A 27,573-nucleotide genomic window follows, 5' to 3' on the forward strand; every position below is an offset into this window, starting at 1 on the left:
GAGTCGCGCCCGTACCTCGTCTTCCTTAGTGAAGACTTCTGGATGGTCAACTCGGTCCATTGTCTATTTCAACTAGAATAATATTATTGCTAAAAGTCTAGCCTAGTCTAGTCTGGTCAAGTATGGTCGTCAAACTATCATGTTTTGTCTGCCCTTGTTTGTGTTCATTAGTATCATGTTAGGGTTGTTCGTTTAATAGAATCATGTTAGGATTATTATTGATTTAGTATGTAGTACTCAGCTTTGCTGATTACGTGCTTTTGCTTGTGCATGTTGATCATGGCTATGCCTTATTGATCCTGTGATGACCCAATCTTTGGTGAGCAGTCTCTAAGGATCAATAAGCATTGTCCATCTGCAGGTTTGAAGATGTTGCATCATTGGGATCGGGAATAGAGAGCTTGTATTTAGTTTTGATTTACTAAGTTGACTTGGGTTTGCTTAATTGGACTTTAAACTTGTCATACTATTTATATTTCCTTATTTTCGTTGGTTGATTTTTGGGACTAAACCTGTAATCGATTATTTATAAACCTAAAGTTAGTTTTATGTTTTCCGCTGCAAAATTCTGAATAAGCCGTTACGTTTTCACACGGGCGATAATGCCTTGATAATTCTCCACGTTTATATTAAAAGGTTATTTTAGAAAATTGAGAATTGTCGGGGTGTTACATGGCCCGGGCCAATGGCTATTAGAGTCCAGCATAAAATTGGTTCGACATGGCACGAGCCTGTTATAAACCTGAAATGGAGAGGCACGACGAAGGGTTGAGGGCCGTGCATGAAAATCATTTAGAACTTGGCAAGAGCCTAGCATGAGCACAACGGGCCGGTCTACACGTCGACACACTTATTAACTTATTTTTTAAACTATTAACAAAAATTCTTATAATTAGTAAAAGAGCTTGTTAGCACGACATGATCAAGCCGGGCACGACATATGGGATGGGCTATGCATGAGCCTTATTTATAGTAGAAAGGCGCAGGCCCAGGACAGACCATGCATGAGCCTTATTTATACTCCGTAGTAGAGAGGTGCGAACCATGCATGAGCCTTATTTATAGTATATAGACGCGAGCTTGCAACGTCATGACTTTCATTTGGCTCGTTTAGGCACGACCCGTTAGGACACGAGACAGGAGGGTATACGAGTACCGTAAATAACTAAAATAGAAATAGTTTATCAAAGAGAAAAACCAAAAGTAATAGAACGGTGAAAAAAATTCCTCTCTATCAAAAAATTTGGTGAACTTACGAACCGACCGGTTCAGTAACCAATCCGGCTTAGATAAAAATAAATGGAAAAATCCGGAAATCAAACCAAACCAAACCCCCATTTCCCAAATCCCAACGATAACATTTTGATTTCATGGTTTCAAAAATCAAAATTGCAGCTTTCTTCATTCATTTCTTGCATTCCCTTCTCCAATCTCCATTCTCATTCAACCTTTTTCTTTTCATCTTCTTCGCCATTCTTTCTCCTTCACATAGCATAATTTCCCGACAGTAAAAAATCAAGCGAAAATGGGGGTAAAAAATATGTGGGATATCTTGGAATCCTGCAAGAAAACCTTACCGCTTCACCATCTCCAGTAAGTTTTTGCATCCATTTCCAGTTATTATGTGCCAAATTCTTCAACCCATTAGTTTTTTCTTACTAATTATGCTTTTAATTCTGATTGTTATTGCACATTATTATGAATTTATGATATACTACCTCGGTTCGGGTTTAGTTGTCACATTACTCATTCAAATTACACTATCAACGTGACAATTTCGGGCGTATTTTTATATAGTTTTGAACTCTAAAGACAGTTCCTTTTTCTGGGGTTGTTTGTCTGTGAATTCCTTCTTTTTTTTCTGTTTAATTTCGGTTTAGCAAAGTATTATTTTTTCTGTGTAATGATAATGGGCTATTATATGTTTCATTAAGGTTTTAGGGTTTAAAATTAGTTTTAAAGTTCATAATTAGTGATGAATTAAAGTACATTGTGATTTTGTTGAGTAAGATATTATTTTTCTATGTCATGATTATGCGCAATTTAATGTTTAATTTGGGTTTAAAAGTAGTTTTAAGCTTCATATATGGTGCTTAATATCATGAATTAAGTTTTATTGTGATTTTTTGTGAGTAATTCTTGAAAATTGGGGTTGCAGGAATAAGAGGGTGTGCATAGACCTGTCATGTTGGATGGTGCAGCTTCAAAATGTGAACAGATCACATTGTGCAATGAAAGAGAAGCTTTATTTGAGGGGTCTTTTTCATCGAGTGAGGGCGCTTATTTCTTTGAATTGCAGTGTTATTTTTGTCACTGGTATGCCCTCTTTAATCCTTCTTTTATGTTTAGGTTTGCCACATTTTTATGGACATTTATTTTGTTACTATCTATTGGAAATTTGGAGGCTGTTGTTGTGTGGGTTGTCAAGACTTCTAGTTCGTTACAAGTTCTTGTAAAAGACGGTTTGAATGTTTGATAGTTGGACCAGGTAATAGTTAAACAAATTACAAATCAAAGTTACAAAAATTAGGTAAAAAGTTAACCTTAGAGGGATCTATAAAAAAGTCAAACAACAATCATTAATAGTTTAGCATAATATGTATTAGTAGTAACAAGTTAGTTGGTTTGATCAGAAAGGTTTACTTGTTTAGTCAAGGAGACTTGTTGTTCGATTAATTCTTTTGTGATTGTTGATTTAATGCCTTTGTGTGTGATTACAATTTTATCTATTTTTCTTTGAATTAATTTTAACTGAAATCAGAATTGAACTCCTTGAAGACTAATTTCAGGATATCTTCATTTATCTTTACTGGTGTCATCTTTGTTTATGATAGATGGAGCTATCCCGGCCATCAAAATCTCTACGTACAGAAGGCGCTTAAATTCAGTAAATGAGGTAGGTTTCCTGTAGCTATAATGTTAATCTTTCCCTTTTTGTTCTGAGTTCAGCAAAGAAAAAGAGAATAACACTATTATTGATTCTTCTTAACATGTTGAATCAAGATAGGTTACACAAGATGATGTAGACAGACAGAAAGTTACTTCCCTTCGAAGAAATATGGGCTCTGAATTCTCTTGTATGATCAGAGAGGCGAAAAACCTCGGCAAGGCGCTTGGCATTCCTTGCTTAGATGGGTAATTTTTGTTTATTTGTCTGATTTTCTTAGGACAACATCCCATTTGGCTTCCCTGCGTACGCAGACTAAATGTTTAATTATAACCTGGCATACAAACTTTTTTTATGAATTTTACTGTTAGTTTTTCTAAAGGATGTGGAGATAATATCATATGATTAGGTTTATTATTTTGATTTACAAGATGTTAGTTCTTTATAGGACATATTTCTGACCTTGTCCTTTATACGTTTCAGGATTGAGGAAGGCGAAGCACAATGTGCTTTACTAAACTCGGAATCACTTTGTGTAAGTAGTACTAACCTTTTCCCCTCTTTATTCTTGTGGTTGAAGGACTTTGTTGCGTGATTGGGCTCCTATTTTACTTTGCTGCACCACACCCATGCTAGAAGATATTTCAATCTTCACTCGTATTTGGTTGTTTGCTGGAAACTGAAACCATATAGTTTTCTGCTACTAGAAATAGCTGGAGGGGCTAAATATACACAAGGGACACATCACATATGATGCTTATAATACCAATATATTATGGTTGAACTACTCTTAGTTCACATGAAAGAAAATGACACGGTAGGAAAGAAAATAAGAGATAGCTACCGTCTTCCTTTTCATCCTTCCACTGGAGATGGAAATCCCATGTGCTATTTCAAGTTAACAGTGGGATACTTTAGGGTTTGTTAAAAAGTGTTAAACTTTGCTTGAAAAAGATTGTGTTTGACACTTGGACTTGTATCATTGCTAGTATCCATAGCCAGGTCCATGTAACATACACCACGTGTATTACTCACTTGGAATAAAGTCATTTTTTATCAAGATGTGATAATACTGGAAACAAATTCTTAGTCATATTAATTATATGTGACAGTTTAATTATAGTTATGATATGTGCCATTCAGGAGGCTTTACATGTATTATGCTATCTTTATATTGCATTCTTTATCACTCACGGAGATTCTTTATATTGTATGATTTTCCTTGCAATATTTGGCCACTGGTTTTATACAGATACATAAACTAAAACTCTATAAGTACACTTCCCTAAGGAAGGGGGGCAGTCATACTGCTATAAGTTTGATGTTTCCTCCAATTATTTCAGGATGGATGTTTCACATCTGATTCAGATGTCTTCCTTTTTGGTGCAAGAACTGTGTATAGAGATATATGCCTTGGTGAGTAATACATTTCAATTTGCCTCTGATTTATTCAATAAGAAATTAAATTTTACAACATATTTATGTAATCTGTTCAATTGATGAATAGATAAAGGAGGATACGTTGTTTGCTACGAAATGAATGACATAGAGAAAAAGCTTGGACTCGGGAGGCACTCACTGGTGAGTTTTTTTTTTTAGCTTGTACATCATTTCATCTGTTTTAGAAGTGTCGTTCTAGTTGATACTTGACAACCTTATTGTATTTTCAGATTGCCCTTGCCCTTCTTTTAGGAAGTGATTACTGTCATGGAGTTCGTGGGTTTGGACCAGTAAGTATGAAAACACAATTATGCTTTCTTTAAGGTGGAGTATTGGCAAATGTGCTTCACTTTCAATTTACGAGGTCTTAGAGTTTTCATTTCTTCTTTACCTGGTTACAGGATAAGGCATGCCAGATTGTTAGATCTGTTAGCGAAGATGTTGTTCTTCAACGTGTTGCTTCAGAGGGTTTATCTTTTTTGAAGTCACTGAAAACCTCGAGGAAAAATGGGAAAGCTTCTGAACGCCCTGGGAAAGAGAACTTTCCAGATCCCCAAATACAGGCTACTGGTGGGTCAAACTGACACTTAAATGTTGACCATTGCATGCTTTATTATGTTCCTGTTGATTTTCTATTACAGTTTACAGTAACTAGAAGATGTGAATGTTAGAATAGCCTGAAACTTGGTTGAGAAGTTTTCTCCTCTTTTTTTCTTCTGCTTCAAAGGTTGTTTGGTTTTGCAACACTTTTGCCCTTGTCTATAAATTAACGTGTGATACTAAACCTTGTTTGTCTAAGTCATTTTCGGCTGCATGAATTTGTCATTGCAATTTTTTTATATGGGAACTTTTGATGTGTTTGTGTGTCAAATTTCTTTGTAGATGTACATAGTATGTAAAGTTTGTGGAGCGATAAGTATGCGAGAGATCTATGAATAACTTTTTTGTGTCATTTTTTCACAGGAGATAACCCCCCTCTAGAAAAAGATTATGAAGTATTGCCAGTAATCGAGGCATATATGAAGCCAGAGTGTCACTCAGCAGATTCAGATCCTGTATATAGGTAATGCCTATTTTCCTAATGAAAATATGTGATATATATCTTATTGCTATTTCGTGGCACGGTTGTTTAGGCCCAGATAAAATATTTCCACTTGCCCTAAATTGCATGTATTTGGCTTGTTTAGGTAATGTCAATGGAAGTTTGTTGCTTTTTTATGACCCAAATCCCAAACTGTTATCTAATACATGCATAAGTTTCACATCTTACTTGATAATATATTAGTCTTAAAACTTTCAACAAGAATCACCAATCTGAATTCTTCTATGTTACTTACGCCTAAGTTGGAAAATGTAAAAACAAGATTGTTATCTAGATTTTCATTATATCTTAAAGTACCTATGTGCAATGTATTCATCGTATTTGCTGCTTCTACAGGAGAATGTACATTATAATTTACTGATTATTTTGCTCATATTGTTTTCAGGGTCCTCGCTGTGCATCCTTTTCAGCGTGCTGAGCTTCAGGAGCTTTGTTCTAAGTTCTTTGGATGGCCTCCTGAAAAAACAGGTTCTTGACTTCTTGCTAAGTTGCTATTGCAGCAGATACCCAAATAAGTTTAGGAGTATCATTGTGTGTCTTTGTCTACTTTACTACAGTATTATGACAAAAAATTTACACGTTTGGAAGTGGTGATATGACTAGTAAAGCTGTTTGAAAATTTAGCTTCCGAAGATGTCAGTCATCATGAATCAAGCATTTATGTAATGGTGCAGATAGCAGCTATTATTTCATAGTCAAATAAATAGGCCGAATCTACTTCAGACTCAGAGATAATAGGTATTATTATGTGGATTCAGAAGAATTACAGTCATGAACCACTTCAGCTTTCCTGATTTAGATTATTACAACATTGTTGGAAGCCATGTGAGCACGTGTTTTCCATGGTCCGGAGTTTCTTCTTCTCGATAATAAACAAGGTCGATACTTATAGTGACAGTGAGACACGCTTAATCATGTAGTAAACTAATAACAAAACAACAGCTTTTGTCTGAAAAAGCGGCTTCTAACTGATACTTTGCTGTCTCATAAAACCTTTTGCCTTTTTTTATTTCAAGAGAACTTGTATGCAAGCATTGTTGAGATTCTCCTCCTTTTTGTTGAACCTATTTCAGATGAGTATATCCTTCCAAGGATTGCTGAAAGAGAGCTGCGGAAATTTGCCAATTTGCGGTTGTCTTCCTCACAGTTAGGAGTTGCACTTCCATTGCACTCGGTAAGCATTCTCATATCCGGTACACTGGTACTCCAAATGCTCGTTCTTTCTTTTGTGCAGGGGTTGTTAGGTGGGGATAGGTAACTCCCACTTTGAATACCGTGCTTTAGGGTCCATTTTATTCACCTGATTTTCACTTATTTTTTCTGAACTTATATTATCTGAACTTATCAAAACTTATTTTAGTTATAAATTGTGCTTGGTCAACCCTTATTTTTCATGAACTTATCTGAATTTAATTGAACTTATCTGAACTTATTTGTCCTGAAATAAGTGGAAATAAGGTGAACAGAACATAACCTTTAGTCTTTTAGATAATTTGAGACGATCTGAGGCTCATCATTCTATCTTCTCTTTAAGCACCATCTCTGGCATCAGATAAATCACGTCTAAAGGGCGGTGCATAAAAACTCTGGTCTAATTCTACATAAAGCTAGTTAGTTGTTCCGCCTGAAGATTTGTAGTGAAATTCCCTCTAGACAATTCATGCACTAACATAAAAACTGTTTTTTTTTGGGTGCCTTTGTCCATTAACAGATGCCAGTAAAATGTCCTATATCTGAAGTTGTAAAGCACAGAAAAGTTCAAGGTAGAGAAAGTTTTGAGGTTTCATGGGAAGATTTTGATGGCCTTGAAACATCCATCGTACCAGCTGATCTTGTACAGAGGTAATGACCTTGAACTGACCCCTCGTCTTTAGGAAATGGAAAGTATATCGGGTGGCATTTTCGTAAATAAATTGTCAAAATATGCAGTCTAGATATTAATGTACATTGTCTTTTTGTAATACTCCCTAAATCCCAGATTAGTTTTTACGCTTTCCATTTTCGTCTGTCCCAAATTAGTTTCGTTTCTTTTTTTTAAAAAAATAAAAATTGTCTGTTGCATCTCAGATTAGTCACACGTACTATTTTAGGTTGTTCGGAAATAATATTGACCTTAAAAAATCTCTCCTACAGAGCTTGTCCTGAGAAGATTGCAGAATTCGAGGAGAGGAAACTTCAGAAAAAGAAACAGAATCGCCGTAAACCAAAACCAAAAAACTCAGACAACATGTCCTCTGTGGCCAATGTTGATGCAAAACTCCAAAGCTTGTTACTTGACATCGAGTCTGAGGACAACAAAAGATTCAACAATCCAACCTCGAAACATAACAACAACAACGACAACAACAACAACAGTAGACCAAAGAAATCAGAAGAGGAAGTTTCTAGAACAACGGATAATTCAAGAACTGAAAACCCGTTGATTGAAATCGATTCTGAGGACAATGCAACATACAAATTAACCTCATGTTACAGCACATCAGAATCAGGAAGCAGTATTGAGGACTTAACAGTTTCGGACAAGTTTCTGTATGAAGAATATGACAGCAACATTGTGATTGATGTTCCAACTAGTATGGAAGTTTCTAGAACTGGAAATGACCCGTGTGTTGAACTTCCGATCCATCAACACACGGGTTTAAGAACTGAAATCCCGTTGATTGAAATCGATTGTGAGGACAATGCAGCAACATACAAATTAACCTCATGTTACAGCACATCAATTTCAGGAAGCAGTATTGAGGACTTAACAGTTTCTGACAAGTTTCTGGATGAAGAATATGACAGCAACATTGTGATTGATGTTCCAACTAGTATGGAAGTTTCTAGAACTGGAAATGACCCGTGTGTTGAACTTCCGACCCGTGGTTTAAGAACTGAAAACCCGTTGATTGAAATCGATTTTGAGGACAATGCAAGTTACAAATTAACAGTTTCTGACAAGTTTCTGGATGAAGAATATGACAGCAACATTGTGATTGATGTTCCAACTAGTATGGAAACTGATGTGATTGATCTTTTGAGCCCGTCTCCTTTATTAAGGACACGGTACGTGTCAAAGTGTCAAACTATTGTAGAACAAGTTAGTGTTATTGATCTGAGTGATTCAGAGATGGAAATATCGCCTGATCATGCTCGGAAAGCACGAGAACTCAGACTGTTCCTGAGTAGTATCAGATGACAGATATCATGAAAATTTGAAAATTGATTCGTTGAGAAAATTGTTATGCAAATGAGAGAATGTGAATGTATATTAATCTGTATTCTCCTTTGTTTAATCTCTTGGTTGTATGTATTTATATTGTGTTAATCATAAGGTTTGCTTAATGATCATTAGGCTAGCTTCTTTGGATTAATTGTAATTTCGGAATATTAATTGTAATTCGGGAATATTCAATATAAATTCCCTTGATCGCCACATGTTTACCTTGGATTGCACATGCTTTTTTTTTTGGGCGGAAAAGTGAGCTTAAATTTTATTCAATCGGGTTTTGTCAACCACTACAAGAGAGATATCCTTATGGGGACTATCCTCCATCCGTGTGAAACCCTCTTTGGAAAAGAATTTAGTTATGGAATGAGCTACCTTATTACACTTCACGCTACAAGAAAAGGTGAAAAGTAAAAAGAATAAAAGGTAAAAGAATTGCCATAGCTAACAATCAACTAGAATTTGAACACCATTTTTTCTAATTTTAGCTCGCATAAACATTAAAAACGTCGCAGGTGCTTGATAACTAGTTTTATTCTACCTCGGTTCCAATTTAATCGTCGTACTTTCTTTTCCTGTTCGTCCTAATTAAATCGCCATACGTCCTTTACTAAATAGTTTATTGCATCTCTTCCCACTATAAAAAATTAGCTTCTCACCCCTCTTCTCATTCAATTTGCGACAATTAAATGAGGACAGGGGAGTAAAGAAGGATGTGGGTCACGCCTGACTTTGTGTCGAGCCACGTGCCTTAGGTCTAAATAGGCTCAACCCACACCAAGCCCACTTGTCCCTTCAAAATACCGGTTGGGCCACGACCCAAGCCCACGTGCCCTCGTGGTCAGGCCAGCTTTCGTGGTTAAGTCTAATTTCACTCAATCTAATATGCTTTGCCGTGCCAGACAATATCGTGTTGTGCCTTGTCGTGTCTTTTTCCAAAAAAATCCGGCTCGAGCCCAGCCAACGACCTATAACTTCGTACTCGTTCGTGACAGGACATGCCTTTTTGTGCTGGACCGACCCGACCCGGCCCGACCCATTGCCTTTACGGGGGAGGACGAAGATAATAGTAAGAAAAAAAAAACCACAAAATAAAGGTAGTTTCTGTTAAATTTCTGTAGTTTCAGATTGATTGATCATTGCTCAATTTCTTTTGGTCGTGTTAGCGTCTCCTAAATTTCCAGGTCTGTGTCATCTACCTCATCACTCTCATCATCATCTTTGATCTCTCTCTCTTTCTCTCTCCTCCCTTCTTCCTACAACAACGACATCATACACAGAGAGAGATAAACTCAAACTTATTGGAGAGAGAAAAAGCTCGAATTGATCAACAATGGCGTCGAGATACTGGATGGTGTCTCTTCCCGTCCAATCATCTGCTTCTAATTTATGGTCTCAATTGCAAGAATCCATCTCCAAACAATCCTTCGACACTCCCCTATATCGAGTACATATCTTCTTCTTTTCTCTCTCCTCTAATTATAGTTCAATTGAATTGAATTTTTTCCCGAGATTTGTGATTTTTTAATTTGTAATTTGATGTGGAATTTGTAGTTCAATGTGCCTAATCTTCGTGTCGGTACCCTAGATTCGCTATTATCACTTGCTGATGATCTTCTGAAGGTATGATTATTCGATTGGGGATTTTGAAATCGATTTTTTGGGCAATGTGTGAATTGGATTTTGATTTTTTTGTAATCGAATTTGTAGGCGAATGCGTTTGTGGAAGGTGTGACGCAAAAGATCAGGCGTCAGATCGATGAACTGGAGAGATCTTCCGGCGTTGATGGTGGTGATTTGACGGTTGATGGAGTTCCAATTGATTCTTATCTTACTAGGTGAGGTGTTATCAAAGGATCTAAATTTGATTGTTTAACTATGAAATTGGAGTTTTGTTTGTGAATTTGATTAGTGTTTTGTAATTATTTTGGTAGATTTGTCTGGGATGAAGCTAAATACCCTACTATGTCGCCTTTGAAGGAGATTGTTGATGGTATTCATGGTTTTGTGGCTAAGGTTGAAGATGACCTCAAGGTAAAGTGTCAATCTTTTTATTGATTATTGTTTTTCTTTTTTTCTTTTTTTTGTTATCAAAGATTTGGACTTTAGGATATGTAACTAAGCCATTGAAGAAGAATTTAGGGTTTTTATGCTATGATATGTAAACAGTATGTTTGTCGACTTTGTGAATGCATAAAAACATATTCAACGTAAAGCTTAGGTCTGGGAACAGATTTATCGCTGTTGAAGTACTAGCATTTGAGTTGTTGCCATCCTGCAGCAGATGGACTAATTGAATTTCGACTTTAGGATATGCAATTAAGTTGTGGATGATGCATTTAGGTTGCAATGCTAAGTTTTGTAATTAGCATCTTTCTTAACACATAAAACTTAAACTTTAGGTCTGGTAACAGATTAATTGTGAAGTACTAACATTTTCAATTGTTGTAATCCCTGAATGTGGACTTTCGAATTGGAAATAGTCTCTACATTCTTTGTCTGCCCTTCAGTTCTGCTGTTTTGTCCTTCCTAATGATTTCAAATTCTTGCAACAATGCTTCTGTAATAGGATCTCCTCATAACCCATAATTGTCCACAATTAACGTTTGGAGAACTAGTTTTTCTTTGGCCAGTGCTTGGCTTGACATACCTTAAGTTTCTTCCATTTTTGCCAAGAAACAATTTCACTTGATCATCCTGACCTGTTTCCTGGGAGTGCCAAGAGATGAGTGAATTTGAACAGCTGCTTCCTCCCGGCTATAGAATCAATATTTGATCCCTTCCCAATGAAAAGGAAAAAGTGTCCTCCCTCGAGTACTTGAGAGTTGAGACTGCTTAATAAATGAAATGGTCCCTTAGGCAAATTTTAAGATATTTCAGTACCTTGATCTTTCCTCCTGTTGAAATAAATATAGAATAGGGTGTGTTTACTGGAAGTCTTGAAGGGAGTCTCAAGGTGAGTCTCATGCAAGATTCATTGGATATTTGGTAAAGAAAGTCATGCAAGTCTGGAAGTGGGTTTTGGATTTAGAAACTCCACTCAAGACTTGGTTGGTGGGACAATGCCAATGCACATTTCTCTCACCCAATAAAGTCACTCATGACACATAGTCTAGGGATAAAGTGTAAAGTAGCGAAAGTCTTATGTGTAAGTCTGAGTAATAAAGTTGGCAAAAGTTAAGCCGATGTGGCAAAGTCTGATATATAGAGTTGAGTCTAAGGGATAAACTCACCTTATGTTCGTTGGACCATTCTGAAGTGATGCTACATGATTTTTACCTGTGTAGAATAACTTACAACAAATTTACAGTCCTTGCTTCTGTTCTTTTTCCCAAATTTGATTGAGCGGATTCAGATTTTCATTAAAAATGGAGATTTTCCCCATACCTTTTCTAATCGTTCTAGGTACAATTTTGAAATGTTGGATTTTCTCATTTAAAAAATGCAGCTTAGTTTCCACCTTCTATGGCCTTGTTCTCTTCCCCTGATGTGGTCTGATTTTCTAGTTTATGGTCTGGTCTGGTCTGGTCTGATTTTTCTGATCTGAGCTAATAAGCAATAAGAATAAGGAAAGAGAAGAAAACCTAAGTTGTCTGTGTAAACAAATTTTGTGAATTAATTCAGATCAATCTGGTGTTAGTTTTTAGTAAATATATACGCTACCTAATAAGGTAGACATGTAAAATAACTTTGAATCTTGCTTGTAGTACTAATGCCAATGCAGAAATTAAGCATAAGACTTGACAGACAAATTATTCATTTGAATAGTAAAAAAGGAATTCTTTATGAATTAATTAGGCATAAGACTACGATTAGGCATAAGACTAATTTAATATGAGTTATGTTTAAATGATTGTTTGAGTTGGAAATCTTTACTTTTGCTAGGTCCGTGTTGCTGAGTATAACAACGTTCGCAGTCAACTTAATGCAATTAACCGGAAACAAAGTGGAAGGTAAAGGTCCCGTCCAGGTTGTTATTATTTTTCTGGCTTTAGAGAACTTCTGGTCATATTGTCATATTGTCTGCTGACAAGTTTCTGATCACATCAGCTTAGCGGTGAGAGATCTCTCCAACTTAGTTAAACCAGAGGATATCATTACAACAGAGCATATGGTTACTCTTCTGTCAGTTGTTTCCAAGTTCTCACAAAAGGACTGGTTATCAAGCTATGAGACGTTGACTGATTATGTGGTATGGACTGCTATATTTCTTACCCTCTAGATGGAGATATCCGTATACTTCTTAATTGTGGTTTATGAGAAATAGTCTCAAATCTGCATATATTTCTTACCCTCTAGTAGGTTTCTGGGCACTTAAGTTGAGTTCTTTCAGGTCCCCAGGTCATCTAAAAAGCTGTATGAGGACAATGAATACGCCCTATACTCTGTTACTATGTTTACCCGTGTTGCTGATAACTTCAGAATAAAAGCTCGTGAAAGAGGTTTTCAGGTGCTTCAGTTTCCTCTTCTCTATCTATTTTCCTTTCCACCCTTTTTACTGATTTGAACTTCATTGAGGTTTCCTCTGTTAAGACTTGAGAATTAATGAATTATTGTCTATTTCCCCAAGCATGTTGATTTTTATCAGCAGACGTCCTGGAATCCTTATATGTAACTCTTGAAAAAATTCCTAATCGCTCCTGTACTTGAATGCAAATCAGATTCGAGATTTTGAGCACGACCCAGAAACACAAGATTCACTGAAGCAAGAGATGGAAAAACTGGCTCAAGACCAGGAAACAATGAGAAGTGCACTTTTGCAATGGTGCTACTCCAGTTATGGGGAGGTAACTTTCTAAAAGTCATTTATGTACGTGTTCCAATTATCCTTTTGCGGCATCTTGAATTCTGGATAATCTTTCATCCTTCTTCTCTGGAGAATACTCAATTCTAAGTCTATAGCTTATGGAATACAATAACATGTTCTGATGTACTATATGGATGTTCCTGTCTAGGCAGTTTTTCTTCTTAAATTGTTCCATCCCAAGTGTTTAGGCAGGTACTTTAGTATACTACAGTTATATAATAGTCAGCCACATATTGCCATGAATAATGGATGGTCATAAGCAACTTTTCTTCCCTTTTTTGCCAGAATTTGTTCAACATGAGTGAATTCCGAATTAGATTTGTCAATTGGAATTGTGGATGATCACCACGGATCCTAATCAGTTTGGAGAAAGAATTCAATGAATTTACTGGTGAATTAACCATCTTAGTAATGCAGTAAGAATTATATTTCTTCCATTCTTCATTGTGTTTTACGTATTCGTGTCGGACACTCCGACAAGGGTATGGAATCCTCACCCGAAATCTAAATATCACCTCAATCATCTTGGGGAGTATGGAATATATGGAGACTGTAACTACCATATTCTTGGAGGGAGGTACTTAACAGTGAAGGAAAGAGAATATAACATTTCTTGCTTTTATTTTTTTAAGTCCAGTGTTAGACGTAGGCCTATAGGTCTATCTTTGAGACCTTTTGGAGGTTGGAATGCTATTTTCCGCAATAGGATATCTGCTACAGTTCCATCTTTGAGACCTAGTGAAGGTTGGAATGCTACTTCCCTCTGTGGATGTATAAATCTACCGTAAGTCTTTTAGGACTTGGGATCCTCCTTAGCAAGGCAATTCTTTTTCTCGGGAGTCTTGTCTGATAGTGCCTGTATTTGAACATCTGTTTTTACAGCATAAGAACCTTTGCTTTCTTTTTCTTGGCTCTAATTGTTCTTGTTGCTCATGCTTGTGCCTACTTGTATTAGATATCTTACGATGCTTTCTGATTTGTACTTGTTGTGCGGATGTGTTGGTGGAAAAAGGAGAGAGAGAAGAGAATAAAGGGGCCATTGGAGAGAGATGAGCTGAGAGTTGAACATGGGAAATGAGGAGAATTACAGTAAGGGCACAAAAACTCATTTCACTTGGTAAAATAATGAAGTGGTTATATGCTCTGAGAAACATTGGTAGTGAGTGTTCCGGGAAAATCTGAGCAAATTAGAACAAGCTGAGCAAATTAGAACTGTATGTAGCTGGAATTTTTCAAATGTAGGGGATATGTTAGTACCACCTAAATGATACGGTCATTAACAATAAATTTAAAATACTAAAGGACAGGTAAATGATATCATACTTAATTACTGTCCGAAAATGCCTATCTATAAATGGCATTGTCCTTCCATCCTCGATCACTGTCTGAACAATCCGGCCTTTAACTTTCAACTCCTACACTTACGTCTTACGGTAAACAAATTTGCGCAGAAAAAAAATTCAAAACCTAAGGAAAAGTCATTGAGTTCAACATTGCTAAGCTTATTGATTCGATGCACTGTAGTCTTCCTTTCATTTACAAGCATCATTTATATCTATTACTTGTATGAATAAAATTACTCCTTAATCCTTATACTATTTGCAGAAACTAATATGAAGTGTCTGAACAGGTGTTCAGCTCATGGATGCACTTCTGTGCTGTACGTGTATTTTCTGAGAGCATATTGAGATACGGCTTGCCACCAAATTTCTTGGTACCTAGTCTTTTGAGCTGATTTTTCAGTTTATTGTATCTGATTGGTCTTGTTTTATTGAGATTGGTTATTTGTGAATTATTTCAGGCCAGCGTTTTGGCTCCATCTCTGAAAAGTGAGAAGAAAGTACGCTCTATTCTCGAACGAAATTGTACTGCTAGAAACAGGTATGTAACATTAGACTGCATGTAACCGTCTGATTTATAGTGTTGGTTACTTAACGGTAGTAGTTCCTTGGACATCAACCCAGCAATCGTTAGGGCATTAAAAATTGGCTGCATCTAGCCATCAGTGAATATGATGTTATGAAAAAATTGAAGTTTGTCATGGTTCTCATTGGATATGATGTTGCATCTTTCCGTAGGGCATAAAAACATTAGGCTCCGTTTGTTTCAACAGAAAATGATTTTTCATGGAAAACAATTTTCAAGGGAAAACATCAAAGAGAAATAATTTTCCTTTGTTTGTTTACTTACGGAAAAATTATAAAGAAAAATAACATAGAAGTTGAAATGAGAGGAGAGAAAAGGAAATGTAAGGGATTTGAGTGGAAAATTTGGCATTCCGTCTTTTCAAAAGGAAAGTTAGTTTTTCACTGGAGAAAGTTGTTTTCCACTTTTAACAAAACAAACAAAGGAAAGTCGGAAAATCATTTTCCAAAAAGGTGTTTTCTGTCAAAACAAACGGAGCCTTAATGACATGCTTTCCTTTTCTGGTTGCCTTGCAAAGTTGCAAACCCATCATTCTTTTTTTTGCTGATTCTTTCCCCTCTTTGCTCATTCTTTTAGCGTGCACTGGAAATCCGAGGAGGAAGTTGGAGCAATGGCCGGTTTGGCCGGTGAAGCAGACTCTCATCCATATGTATCATTCACGATCAACCTTGTTTAGTCTACTTGAAGCAGGTTGAGATCTCGATGTAGAGTACTTGTAAACAAGCGGTTGTGCATTCCGGGACTTTGGTTTTGCTGTTTTCGGATTGTGCCTTGATATATCCATGGAGCACAACGATTTTTTTTAATTGTTATTCTATTGGAGCGAAATTGTGGAGATTTAATGTTTTAATTGCTATTTATATTGTTCAAAGTTGATAATAATAATCCTGCAGGTTTATTCTTTGCAAGAAATGAAGCTTCTTTTAGAGCTCTCTAATCCTTTGTGATTTGTATGTAACAAGCTGGATGGAGATGTATTTTCGAATTTTATCATAAATTCATTGTTGCTATTTATTAATAAAGCACGCTTATTTTAATCTATTGTTTTCTTTGATATTAACATGTAATTAACAAAATTGCCTTGCACTTCGAGCTAATTTTAAAATTTAAAAACAAAAAAGTTCCCGCGTGATCTCAATTTTCAACAATATGCGAACAAATAAAACACGCTTATTTTTTAATCTATTGTTTTCACTTTGAGCTAAATTAACAAAATTGCCTGTAATTAACAAAATTGTCTGTAATTAACACACTTATTTTAATCTATTGTTCCTGTAATTAACAAAATTGCCTTGCACTTTGAGCTAAATTTTATTATTAGAAAAAAAAGTTCTCGTGATTCTAAATTTCAACAATACACGAACAAAATGTTCATTCGATATAAAATAAATCATCAATACACATGAACTCAAGTAGAAGAAAGGTGTTATTCAAGGAATAAACCTCAATCACAAACAAATAATGGTTGACCAGGCCATGCCTTGACCGATAATAGGATTTACGAAAATTGGTCTGCTCAAAAGATGGCATTTACAAAAATTGATATATGCTCAAGAGATAGGATTTGCAAAATTTGATTGTATTTATTCTTCAATAAAATGTTTATGCTACTCTCTGTATACATAAATCATGCTCAAATCCCTATCACCGAGTTGCATGCCTTGTGTTCTTCAACCCTTGTTAATTCGAATATTCAACGTGGTCCCCAAGATTTTAAAGACAAAGAAGCTTCATTTTTCAAATTTTATCATAAATTCATTGTTGCTATTTAATAAAGCACACTTATTTTAATCTATTGTTTTCTTTGATATTATCCTGCAATTAACAAAATTTGCCTTGCACTTCAAGCTAATTTTGATTTTTTTTTTTAAAAAAAAAGTTCTCGTGATCTCAAGTTTCAATAGTACGCGAACGAAATTTTCATTCAATCTAAAACAATTCATCAATACACACGAACTCAAGTACGGAGTAGAAGAAAGGTGTTATTCAAGAATAAACCTTAATCAACTAACCAAAAATTATTGACAAGGCCATGTCTAGACCGATGATAGGATTTAGGAAAATTGATCTGCTCAAGAGATGGATTTTACAAAATTCGATCTGCTCAAGAGACAGGATTTACAAAATTCGATCTGCTCAAGAGATGGGATTTACAAAAATTGATCTGCTCAAGAGATGGGATTTACAAAATTTGATCGGCTCAAGAGATGGGATTTACAAAATTGATATGCTCAACTAATAAACCAATGTTAAGAGAAACACACCTGCTGCACAGGAGATGAACACAAGTTTAGTTATATTCATGTACATGAAATTCCTTTATACACGGGTTGAGAATGTCTCGTTTAGTCATAACGAACGGCTATTCTTGCCACTTCCACGAGCCGTAGAACAAAAAGGTTAGGCATTACTCATCTGCAAAAGCACAAAGAAGATATCAAACCACTCGTTAAGGGATTAGACGATGGAAACTACAACATGGCTATCTATGTTACTCAGACTCTTCATTTTACCTCAGATCTTCGACACTCCGACTAAAATCATGGAATTTTTTCACAATTTAGCCGAGTCGGACACTTGGACACGTACCTGTGTCCGACCCTAGTACCCGAGTCCAAGTAACATAGATGGCTATTACTATCAAGTATCGACTTCATAGTATAGTTGTTCAACTACAATCATCCAAACACGTATGAGCAGGTAAAACTGGTATCACAGTAATGGCACTATACGATCAACCCTTAACATGGCTATCTATGTTACTCAGACTCTTCATTTTACCTCAAGTACCTGTATCGGATCCTCGACACTTCATTTTCGACTTAAATCATGGAAATTTTTAACAGTTTAGCCGAGTCAGATCCTTGGACAAGTACCTGTGTTCGACACTAGTGCCCGAGTCCAAGTAACATATATGGCTATTAGTCTATTACTATCAAGTATCGACGCCATAGATTAGTTGTTCAACTACAATCACCGTAACCAAATCATCCACACACGTACTAGCAGGAAAAACTGGTATTGCAGTAATGGCACTATACAGTCAACCCTTAACACAACCAACAACAGGACATAATGGGTAGCCATCATTGATCTAACCATTCAAGAACACGAATATATACTTCGTACTCTGTATTTGTATAATTTAAAGTTTTGAGATAACCCTTTTATCTATCTTTTGTGTCTATGCTTTTGAGGGGGAATGGGGTTGAGAATAAGTCATGTTCATGCTTACCAAGCAATTAACTCCGCTGCAGCACGCTTAGCAGACTTCAAAAATTCATGTTTTTTTTCCATGTCGTTATTTTCCAAGATCGACCACAAATTTCGAAAGAACTTCATATAATCAACAGTCAGTTGAACTATGCCTCTTTCGTCATTTTCATCCAACAAAACAGCATGATCTGATAAATTATCCGATGCATCACTTGCAGGATCTGTAAACAGTCCTTCTGAAAACAATGTTCCATGTAGACGGTTTTTTGTTCTCTTTTGGACCAACATCTCCAACTTTGAAGACATTGTGATGGCTCGCTGAATACATGATGGTGGAAGCTGCAAGAATCAAGTAAACATTTTCAAACCCATGCAAAAAAATTGACACACACAAGCACGCTAAGACCATTAGAGTTTTCCCAGGCTTCAAAGTTAAAACTCTGTTTATTTTGGATTACCGTGTTAAAACTTGTAATAACTGATGGTTTTAGTTAGACATGATCAAAAGGCGGGCCAGGTCAGGTTCGGACTGGGCCAAGACATAAAAATCAACCCATCAAATCGGGCCGGGACAAGATTCAGGCCGATTTTTTGTGCCCACAAACCCGGTACTTTGGGCCTAAAATACTGTAAAAAGTGTAGTTTTACGTTGTCCAAAACCCGTAAATTTTTGAAAAAAAATCAGGCCGAGCCGGGCCCAAAATCAAGCCTAAAAATTCTGCCCAAACCCACAAAAATTCGGGCCAGTTTTTTGTGCCCACAAACCCGCTATTTGGGCCTAAAACACTGGGTTCTTCGGACCAAGATAAATTTATAACTAGAAAGTGTTGTTTTACGTTGTCTAAAGCCCGCAATTTTTTTTTTTTAAAAAAAAAAATCAGGCCGAGCTGGGCCCGGAAATCGGGCCTAAAATATGCCCAAACCCACAAAAAATCGGGCCGGGCTTTAGTTTTAGTCCTTTTCCCCTGGTGTATTTTGGGTGGATTTGGTGGCGTGAAGGGTTAGAGATAATGGCAGGTATGGAAAGGATGGGCAATGCCTAACCTGTGCAAGCTGCGCAACCTTGAAACCGAAACTCCTCTGAGAAATACCCGGTACAAGCTTATAGAGGTATGTAACATCTTCATGGTCCATCTTCCCATCACTTTCACCAAGTTTAGGGCTAATATTCTCTCTCCCCGTTGCCAGATACGAGACATGGTACGTTCCCACCACACCCGGGAATTCTTTCTGAATATCAGCAATTTTAGGGTAGTGAGTGACAAATAGCACCATGCATCTCTTCTGTTTCAGAAGATAGTGCAGAGTAGCATAAGCAATAGCTACTCCGTCATGCGTACTTGTGCCTCTCCCCAATTCATCCATAATTACAAGAGAGCGAGATGTACAATGGTGGAGTATGTTGGAAGCCTCACTAAGTTCTTCCAAGAAGGTGCTCCTTCCTTGCTGAATATTATCAGAAGCACCCATTCGAGTATAAATAGCGTCAAGCACTTGAAGTTTAGCAGAGGATGCTGGTACAAAAGAACCGACCTAGAAACATAGCAAGGACATAACTTAGTGTTTCCAATTTTCAATTACGGTTATCATTAGATTCAAATATCAAGATGTTTCACATAATTACATTAGAGTGCTACATTGTTAAGAAAGAACACTTAAAAGAAGGATATTAAGGCAACAAGAAATACAAGATCAAGAAAAACAAAAGGTCTTGCACGCACAAGGTGTGCAATAAATTTATTGTACACCAAGATAACTTTTAACCATTTTTTTGTAACTTTTACCTAGTTTTTTGTAACTTTGAATATGTTTTGATTAACTTTTATATTATGAAAAAAAAAACATTGATAGATAGACCTTTTAAAGGGTTAAAATGATTACTTCTATACAGTATTAGTGAATTTGAATAAATAATTTTTATTAAAATGAAAAAATTTATCACTAAAAATTAGATGATATTTACATATATAGGGGTAACTTTTAAGCATTTTGAGTTAACTTTTACTCCGGTGTACAATACACCACATGTAAATAAGAATTTGTGCAAGCAAAATATCAACGTACAGAAAATGGAAACTAGATTCAAGAGGACTGAAAATATCATGGATGAAGTAACTTATAGCATGACTTGAAGCTCTCACTGCAGATTAAATCATCTGACTAAGTTATGATAAATTAGAAAATGTATTTACTAAGATAAACAACTTGGGATAGTTGGGTGGTGGGGGTGATTGTTGGTACCTGAGCCATTATTGTAATGAGAGCAACTTGGCGAATATAGCAACTCTTGCCACCCATATTTGGTCCAGTAACAATCTGACAATACTGTTGATCTCCATGAAGACGAGTATTATTTGGGACAAAATTGTCTTCTAATATAGTCTCCAGAACCTACAATGCTCCATCAAAATGAGATCGAAGTTTCAACGAATATTTCACACATTTTCTTTGGTGTACATTAATAAGTATGATATACAGATCCAAGTATTTTTGCAGCAGATTAATAACCAACTATGTGACATGTGATAAAATGAACAATAATACTATGATTCGAAGCAATGTCACAAAGATATAGAATTCAACGCACCGGATGACGACCAGAGATAATCTGTATCTGAACAGATTCTTTATCATCCACGAAAACTGGACGCACATAATTCTGAAATAGGAAATGGAGCCAAAAGATGAACATTTAGTTTAAGTTATACAATATGGAAGGCAAAGGGGGAGATAATGAGATATATAAGCTATAATGCAAACTTAAAAATGGAGCAAGTTTTCGTACTATTCCGGCATCTTACCTTAGTTCGGGACAGAATTGCTAGAGAATGCAAACAGTCTAAAGCAGCAAGTGCTTGAACAGAAGCTTGATACTCAGCATAGTGTCTAGCAAACTCCCCCAAGAATTTATCCCATGCAGAACGACAAATGACAGTAAGTTTTTCATTTGCCAATGATAACTGGTCCAGAGCAGTTAAAACTTCTGGTGGATGATAGCGAACTGTTTTCTTTGTACTATTAACCTTCACCCAGTTTGAAGGTACCCTAGTCTCTAAAGGCAACTGCAAAAACAAATTGTCTTTTAGGTAAATGGAGAAATACATTCATAAAACCAATAGTCCAATACTTTATCATTAAAGTTAATATAACCTACAAATTTAGACCTGATCATCATGAGCCCAGCCCGCTGGCCCGGCATAGCGAGTTTTGGGCAGAATTTCTAGGCCCGTTTTTTGTGCCCGGCCCGAATTTTTTATTTTTGAGTGGGTTTTGGACAACTCATTTTTGCAATTTTAGTTATAAACTTGGACGGCCCGAAATAGCGGGTTTTGGGACCAAATTTTCGGTCCGAAGTTTGGCCCGGACCGACCTTATGGGCAGAATTTTTAAGTTGCAACCCGGCCCGCAATTTGATCAGGTCTACTACAAATGCAAGAAATGGAAAACACGAATGCCATCAGGCAAATTACCTCTATCAAATGAGTTGTCACAGACACATTTATGAAATTCAAAGTTTGCATCCTAAGCTGTTTGCGGTACAAACTTATAAGGGATTCCAACTTCTCATTAGCCACTTCTACCATTTTCCGAGCTTCAGCAACCTGACATGAATTTATAAAAAAAAGGGGGAAAAATTAGGGATTTATGTTGGATGTGAGAGATGATGATGGGTTCTCGCAACAAACCTCAGAAAACTGGCCATCCGCAATGCAAATGAGATTCAACAGATCCCCCTTCTCAGCTGCCTCTTTATTTAGGGACGATAAGAATTTGGCAGAACAGCTTATCAAGCTGGATGAAGAAGCAGTCTGAATCAAGTTTCTCAGCAATGCAGAATGAACTGTTTCAGCTTCAAGTTGTTGAAGCTGCTTTGCAGCTAGTAAAATTGCATGAACAACTCCAATGAACTGTACAATTTAGTGTTCAGGAACTGTCAGTAAAAGATGAAACTGAACAAGATGATGAATCCAAACGAAATAATTCAAACTGCCTGATCCAGTTGCTGAAAAGAAAGCATGTTTTATTACTACCAGTTCTTCAATTTCCCATTTATGTCACAAGAGTTTAACATTTTACTGGAAAGTATGCATACATACATGATCAAAAATCCATAGTGGACATTAATAAATGCATTTAGAAGACAAAAACGCAGCAAATATGTGCCCTGTTTTCTTTCAGTAGGATGTTTTCAGTAGGATGTACTTAAATGCCAGAAAGTAAAAGAGGATTTCCCAATCGTGACTCACACATGAAATATAACTTGTTTAGGATCCCATTCAAAAGACTTATTAAATGCATAAAAGCAGACTTACAACCATGAATTTTGCACTTATCCTTAGTTTTATGAAGTACACAGTTATACACTATTAATCAAAGATAAAATAGAATCAGGAAATATATTCATATGTTTTCAATAAGAACGATTAAAACATTTTCATCACCTCGGATGGGGTAGCTGTCTTGTGAAAAATTCTTGTTATTCCACGCTGCACATCAGGGGACTGTCCTAATGTAGTTAAAACTGAAGAAAGCACAAAATTTACATCACTTGGAATAGCTGCAGCATCAGAAGTGTTACAGCCGCCCATAGAGTCTGCAATCTCAGCAACAGCATCAAGCCGGGCAGCTATCATGTTTCTGTCACATAATGGATGAGTAACCTGGACAAGAGAATGAAATTGCAGATCAAAGACGGAAAAATCACTCTACTTCAAAGCTGTAGTTTAGTTCCACTCATACCCAATGCCTTAGAAGCCTTTGGCCAAATATTGTAAGAGTACGATTCAAAGTCTGCAACAACGAACCAGTTTCTGACCCGTTGCTGCTGTTCTTCAAAACCTAGAAAGGCACGTGAAACTTATAATTAGAACAATTGTCAGCGTCTCAGCAGAAAGAAAATCATATCTGCTACTCACTCCGTCCTTAAAATATTGCTCCATTTGACTTTTCACGGTTTCCAAGACACGACTTAAAACGTATACGGAGTATAACACTAATTATACACACGTAACAAACATAAAAAATTGATATTTCGAGAAAAATATATTGACACAAATCAAACAAGACCCCACGTGACTATACTATTTCTTTATAGGCCAATGAGAATTCACGGTCAATGTTTTCAAAGTTTGACCCGAAAAGCAATGGGGAAATCTTTTAGGGACGGAGGGAGTATTACAGGATCAAATAATCAATTGATGAAGCTCGTGCTTGTGTGCCACTTCTTTAATATTTTGTAATAAACAATACCGAATCAGAATCAAAACCCAAGATTAATCCACTAGATAAACCCCCAACCCCATAATGACTTCGACCCTCTCATGCCAATGGTTCTCTTCCCCCTGCTCTGCTGCTCCTGACTAAAATTCTAATTAGCATCAAAAGTTCCTTATTTCAGTTGTATTATTGCAGGAATAAATTAAAAAATGAAGCCACTTTTTTCCCTTGTAACATTTTAAAACCCACTTGGTCCTTCAATTATTTCTCATGGTTTTAGGTTACCTGACTCTGCAAGGGGTTATGGAGAGAAACCCCAGACAAACTATTGCCTATTAGAAGACATATCAAAGTTGCAACTGACCTCTAGTTGTTGAAGTGTGTTAGCTGAGAGATTCATCTCAATGTTGCTTGAGTATGGCCGAAATGAAGCTCCAAGAGACAAAATCCTCTCAAGACCAAATTGTTTGAGATGTCGCATAGTAACAGCCAAAGCCTGCACAGTCAACTCTGGCATACCCATGATCCCCTATAAGACAAGGTCAAATTCCGGAAATTGGTGGATAAAAAAGAAAAAATCACCACTTTATCATATAAGCATTAAACATTGACTAGTGAATAATTGTATAAACCGTACTTAATAGTTAAGCTTGCATCAACAATTGGTAATTGAGAAATCAATTTATAGAGGCTCATATAGCCGTACTTATACCAACTCGTTAAGCTAAAGTTCCAAATAACAGTGTGAAGACAGTTTAACAGCATTACAGCACAATACCTTAATTGCAGGCCCATTTCCTTCACCAGCAACTTCTCCATGACTATCTTCTAAATGCTCAAAATCACCTTCGCTAGTGTTCTCAAACAAAGACATTAATTCAGCTAGTGCACCGCCATCTTTAAAGCAATCACATGAAGCACGCTCCACACGCACATTAGATGCAGGGCCGGCATATGTCAATAACAACTATTGAGATTAAGTTAAAAAGAAATTAGTAAACCCACTACAAAACTCAATCCAGAGTATGTTGACATACATAACACGTAAACTACAAACAACAACATCTTCTAATACTCGTTCTTGCATCATAAATCTATTATAGAATTGGGATCAGGTATATGCAGGTTTTCTGACAGATGACATCTAGGTGAAAAAATGTGATTCTTTACCCACTACAAATTCATCATATTCATTTTTCCAATTCCAAGACGTGTCATTACAAGTTTACAACAGACAGTAATGAGGAATAAACAAACTGAATCAACCAGAAGAACCTCAACAATTCAATAAGCAATTAACTGTTTCATTATATAAGAAAACCTCATAAAAATGCTTAAAGTATCACATGAAAAAACTAAACAGGAAACAGCAAACCTCATAAAAATGCTTAAAGTATCACATGAAAACTAATCAGGAAACAGCAGACCTCATAAAAATGCTTAAAGTATCACATGAAAACTAAACATGAAACAGCTTCCTTAAGCAAACAAGGAGAAGAGTTAATCAACTACCTTCTGGGTTCGTTTCGACAAAGGCTCACCAAGAAGCAACTCGGCCGGAGACAAGCTTAGAAGAATGGATTCAAGACCAGACCTCATAAAATTATCATTGAATTCCCCATAAATAACATCCCCAGTTGAAGTTTCAACAGCAACAACCCCAATTTTCACCTCAAACCCACCTTCAATACCACAATCAACATTCTCCACTAAAACATCTTTCTCCACCACACAAAACAAGTAATTATTCAATGACCCACAACCCTCCTCAGCCCCACCCAAGTCCTCGGCCGCCTCGATGGTGGCCTTGGTGTACAATGCCGATAACCCACGGGTAAACGGGCCAGCACGGTTCGACCCATGAGCCTTAATTGAAGCAGTTTCAGTCTGCTTAACAACACCCACTTTATATCCTTCACTAACAAGCCTCCTAACATGAACATTCAACCTAAAAGTAGGGATACTAGCAGTTAAAAAGTTATGATCAACATAAGCATAAATCCTTAAAACCCTAGCAGCAATTTCAGCATCTTTACCAAAAAACCTATACTTATAACCAACCTCAATCATCAACAAAATATCTGGGTACTTACTCTTCAACTCCACTACTTGCTGCTCAAGTGGGGTGTACTTTGTCTTAGAAGTATGGGGTTGTTGTTGTTGTTGTTGTTGTTGGGGTTTCTTCAAGGAAGATTCTACTCCTTCTAGAACATCATCAGTAGGTTCTAGAAGCTTCTGGAGGAATTTATGGTGAAGGGTGGGGTTGGAATTGGGGAAAGACGGAATGGGATTCTGGGTATGAGGGGAAAGCTTGGGTTTTTTGTTAGAATTGTTGAATTCAGAGGATTTAAGGCGTTTGGCTGGGGAGAAAGTGACGGTGGTGGTGATTTTAGAGGAAGGAGATGAAGAAGAAGAGGGTTTTTCGAAATTGGAAGAAGGAGATGAAGGGTTTTGCTTGGGTTTTGGAGCAAAGAACCGGGAAATTACTTGTTGTTTCTGTTGTTTCCCCATTTTTATGGTGAATTTGAGTTTTTGGAGAGAGAAAATTGAGAGAATTACCAGAAGAAATGAAGGGGTTTTGTTGACGGTGGAGGTTGAAGCTTATTTGGCGCGCACTTCTGCTGCTGTGACTGAGTTGGTTTGTTTTTTCAGAAAATACCATCCTACTCCGTACATCAAGAGTCACCCGATCCGGGTACCCGACCGAAACCAACCAACATTCAAACGAATATAACTTGTAAATAGGAATCTAAAAAGACCAACCCGGATTGATCCAATGTTGACCCAAAAAATCCATGTACCCGCAAATTTAAGATCTAAAAACGATCTGCTGTCTGAGGAGACTCGTATCAGGCCCGATTTACATCCGATAACATTTAACCGAACCGAACTCGCTGCAGTTCGATAGCAACTTCGGAAACTGATTTTGCCCTATAACAATAGTAATTGACCCGACCAAATGAAACCCGCATCCGATTTAACCTGATTCGTATCAATCCAAATCAAAATTCCACCGAATTGTTATTAGTCAGTTCCGATTACATCCGGTGTTGGAAATTAATCTAATCCGACTTAACCCGATAAATGAAATTTTCAGATAAGAACATAATATTAGACTCCATAAGTACATTATTTTATTCATATAAATAATTATGGTTCTAGTCGGTGAGGATTAAAAATTATTTAATAAGTTCATACTATTAGATAATTTAAGTTCAAATCTTCAATAAGTGAATGAGCAAGCAAACAATATAAGTTACAAATGGAGAGTAAAAATTCAAATTTCTAACCTATTTATCTCACACAGGACATCGTCTCAAATAAAGATGGGTGTGCACCGTGCTTCGTGTCGAATCCACGTGCGTTGGGCCTGAATGGACCCAACTCACACCAAGCCCACATGTTTGTGTCGAGTCGTGCTAGAATGAAAGTTCCAAAAGGGCGGCCCAGTCATGGGCCAAGCCAACGTGTCGGGTCGTGTGTCTTTCATTCTTAAGCATAATACTTAATTTAACGTGTTTTGTCATGGCAGGTTGTGACGTGTTGTGACGTGTTGTTCCTCGTCGTGCTTCTTCATAAAAAAGCGACCGTGATTTCGTGCTACTATAAGCCCGTGTTTTTTTTCCCATATTGGACCGTAACATGTCTCAAGCCAGCCCAACCCAATACCATCTCTAATATCCAATATTAAAAAATAAGGTGAAAAGAAAAGACCGAGACTTCTAGGATTCTAGCCCCCTTGAAAAAACATTACATTTGCCTTCTCG

The 27,573-nt window shown here is 36.7% G+C and overlaps 3 protein-coding genes across 4 annotated transcripts; 2 read left to right on the top strand and 1 right to left on the bottom strand.

Moving 5' to 3' along the window:
• Positions 1–1,310: 1,310 nt before the first annotated feature.
• LOC110782493 (single-strand DNA endonuclease 1) lies at positions 1,311–8,855 on the top strand. 2 transcript variants are annotated; one of them, XM_021986670.2, is made up of 14 exons: positions 1,311–1,593; positions 2,159–2,316; positions 2,835–2,896; positions 3,008–3,135; positions 3,371–3,422; positions 4,231–4,303; positions 4,395–4,468; positions 4,558–4,617; positions 4,729–4,897; positions 5,291–5,390; positions 5,815–5,897; positions 6,503–6,603; positions 7,141–7,271; positions 7,563–8,855. In XM_021986670.2, the coding sequence occupies exons 1-14, from the start codon at positions 1,526–1,528 to the stop codon at positions 8,608–8,610; spliced, it is 2,307 nt and encodes a 768-aa protein (XP_021842362.2). In that variant the 5' UTR covers positions 1,311–1,525; the 3' UTR covers positions 8,611–8,855. The 2 variants fall into 2 exon arrangements, with proteins under 2 accessions (XP_021842362.2, XP_056694292.1); XM_056838314.1 differs by lacking the exon at positions 1,311–1,593 and having other exon boundaries at positions 2,238–2,316; positions 3,004–3,135.
• A 922-nt stretch (positions 8,856–9,777) lies between these two features.
• Positions 9,778–16,414, top strand: LOC110782494 (V-type proton ATPase subunit C). The gene is made up of 11 exons (XM_021986671.2): positions 9,778–10,087; positions 10,195–10,263; positions 10,351–10,478; positions 10,575–10,674; positions 12,526–12,593; positions 12,691–12,832; positions 12,974–13,090; positions 13,302–13,427; positions 15,078–15,161; positions 15,249–15,328; positions 15,950–16,414. Exons 1-11 carry the CDS (start codon positions 9,974–9,976, stop codon positions 16,047–16,049), a joined length of 1,128 nt encoding a protein of 375 aa, XP_021842363.1. The 5' UTR covers positions 9,778–9,973; the 3' UTR covers positions 16,050–16,414.
• A 1,007-nt stretch (positions 16,415–17,421) lies between these two features.
• LOC110782495 (DNA mismatch repair protein MSH3) lies at positions 17,422–26,442 on the bottom strand. The gene is made up of 13 exons (XM_056838315.1): positions 25,319–26,442; positions 24,585–24,773; positions 24,171–24,335; positions 23,330–23,428; positions 23,032–23,250; positions 22,276–22,497; positions 22,060–22,191; positions 21,391–21,651; positions 21,177–21,248; positions 20,831–20,980; positions 19,634–20,122; positions 18,609–18,928; positions 17,422–17,788 (listed from the first exon to the last, which is right to left on the bottom strand). Coding segments are annotated over exons 1-13 (3,318 nt in total). The 5' UTR covers positions 26,318–26,442; the 3' UTR covers positions 17,422–17,787.
• Between the last annotated feature and the right edge of the window lie 1,131 nt (positions 26,443–27,573).

The sequence above is a fragment of the Spinacia oleracea genome, chromosome 3 (assembly GCF_020520425.1).
Source record: "Spinacia oleracea cultivar Varoflay chromosome 3, BTI_SOV_V1, whole genome shotgun sequence".
Taxonomy (NCBI): Eukaryota; Viridiplantae; Streptophyta; class Magnoliopsida; order Caryophyllales; family Amaranthaceae; genus Spinacia; species Spinacia oleracea.

Coding starts and splice junctions, on each gene's coding strand:
- LOC110782493 (XM_021986670.2), top strand. CDS start 1,526: ATGGGGGTAAAAAATATGTGGGATATCTTGGAATCCTGCAAGAAAACC. Junction 3,136..3,370: donor GGCATTCCTTGCTTAGATGG/GTAATTTTTGTT, acceptor TATACGTTTCAG/GATTGAGGAAGGCGAAGCAC. Junction 4,618..4,728: donor GAGTTCGTGGGTTTGGACCA/GTAAGTATGAAA, acceptor ACCTGGTTACAG/GATAAGGCATGCCAGATTGT.
- LOC110782494 (XM_021986671.2), top strand. CDS start 9,974: ATGGCGTCGAGATACTGGATGGTGTCTCTTCCCGTCCAATCATCTGCT. Junction 10,264..10,350: donor TTGCTGATGATCTTCTGAAG/GTATGATTATTC, acceptor TCGAATTTGTAG/GCGAATGCGTTTGTGGAAGG. Junction 15,329..15,949: donor AATTGTACTGCTAGAAACAG/GTATGTAACATT, acceptor TCATTCTTTTAG/CGTGCACTGGAAATCCGAGG.
- LOC110782495 (XM_056838315.1), bottom strand. CDS start 26,317: ATGGGGAAACAACAGAAACAACAAGTAATTTCCCGGTTCTTTGCTCCA. Junction 24,774..25,318: donor TGTCGAAACGAACCCAGAAG/GTAGTTGATTAA, acceptor TAATCTCAATAG/TTGTTATTGACATATGCCGG. Junction 22,498..23,031: donor AGACAGCTACCCCATCCGAG/GTGATGAAAATG, acceptor TAAATTGTACAG/TTCATTGGAGTTGTTCATGC.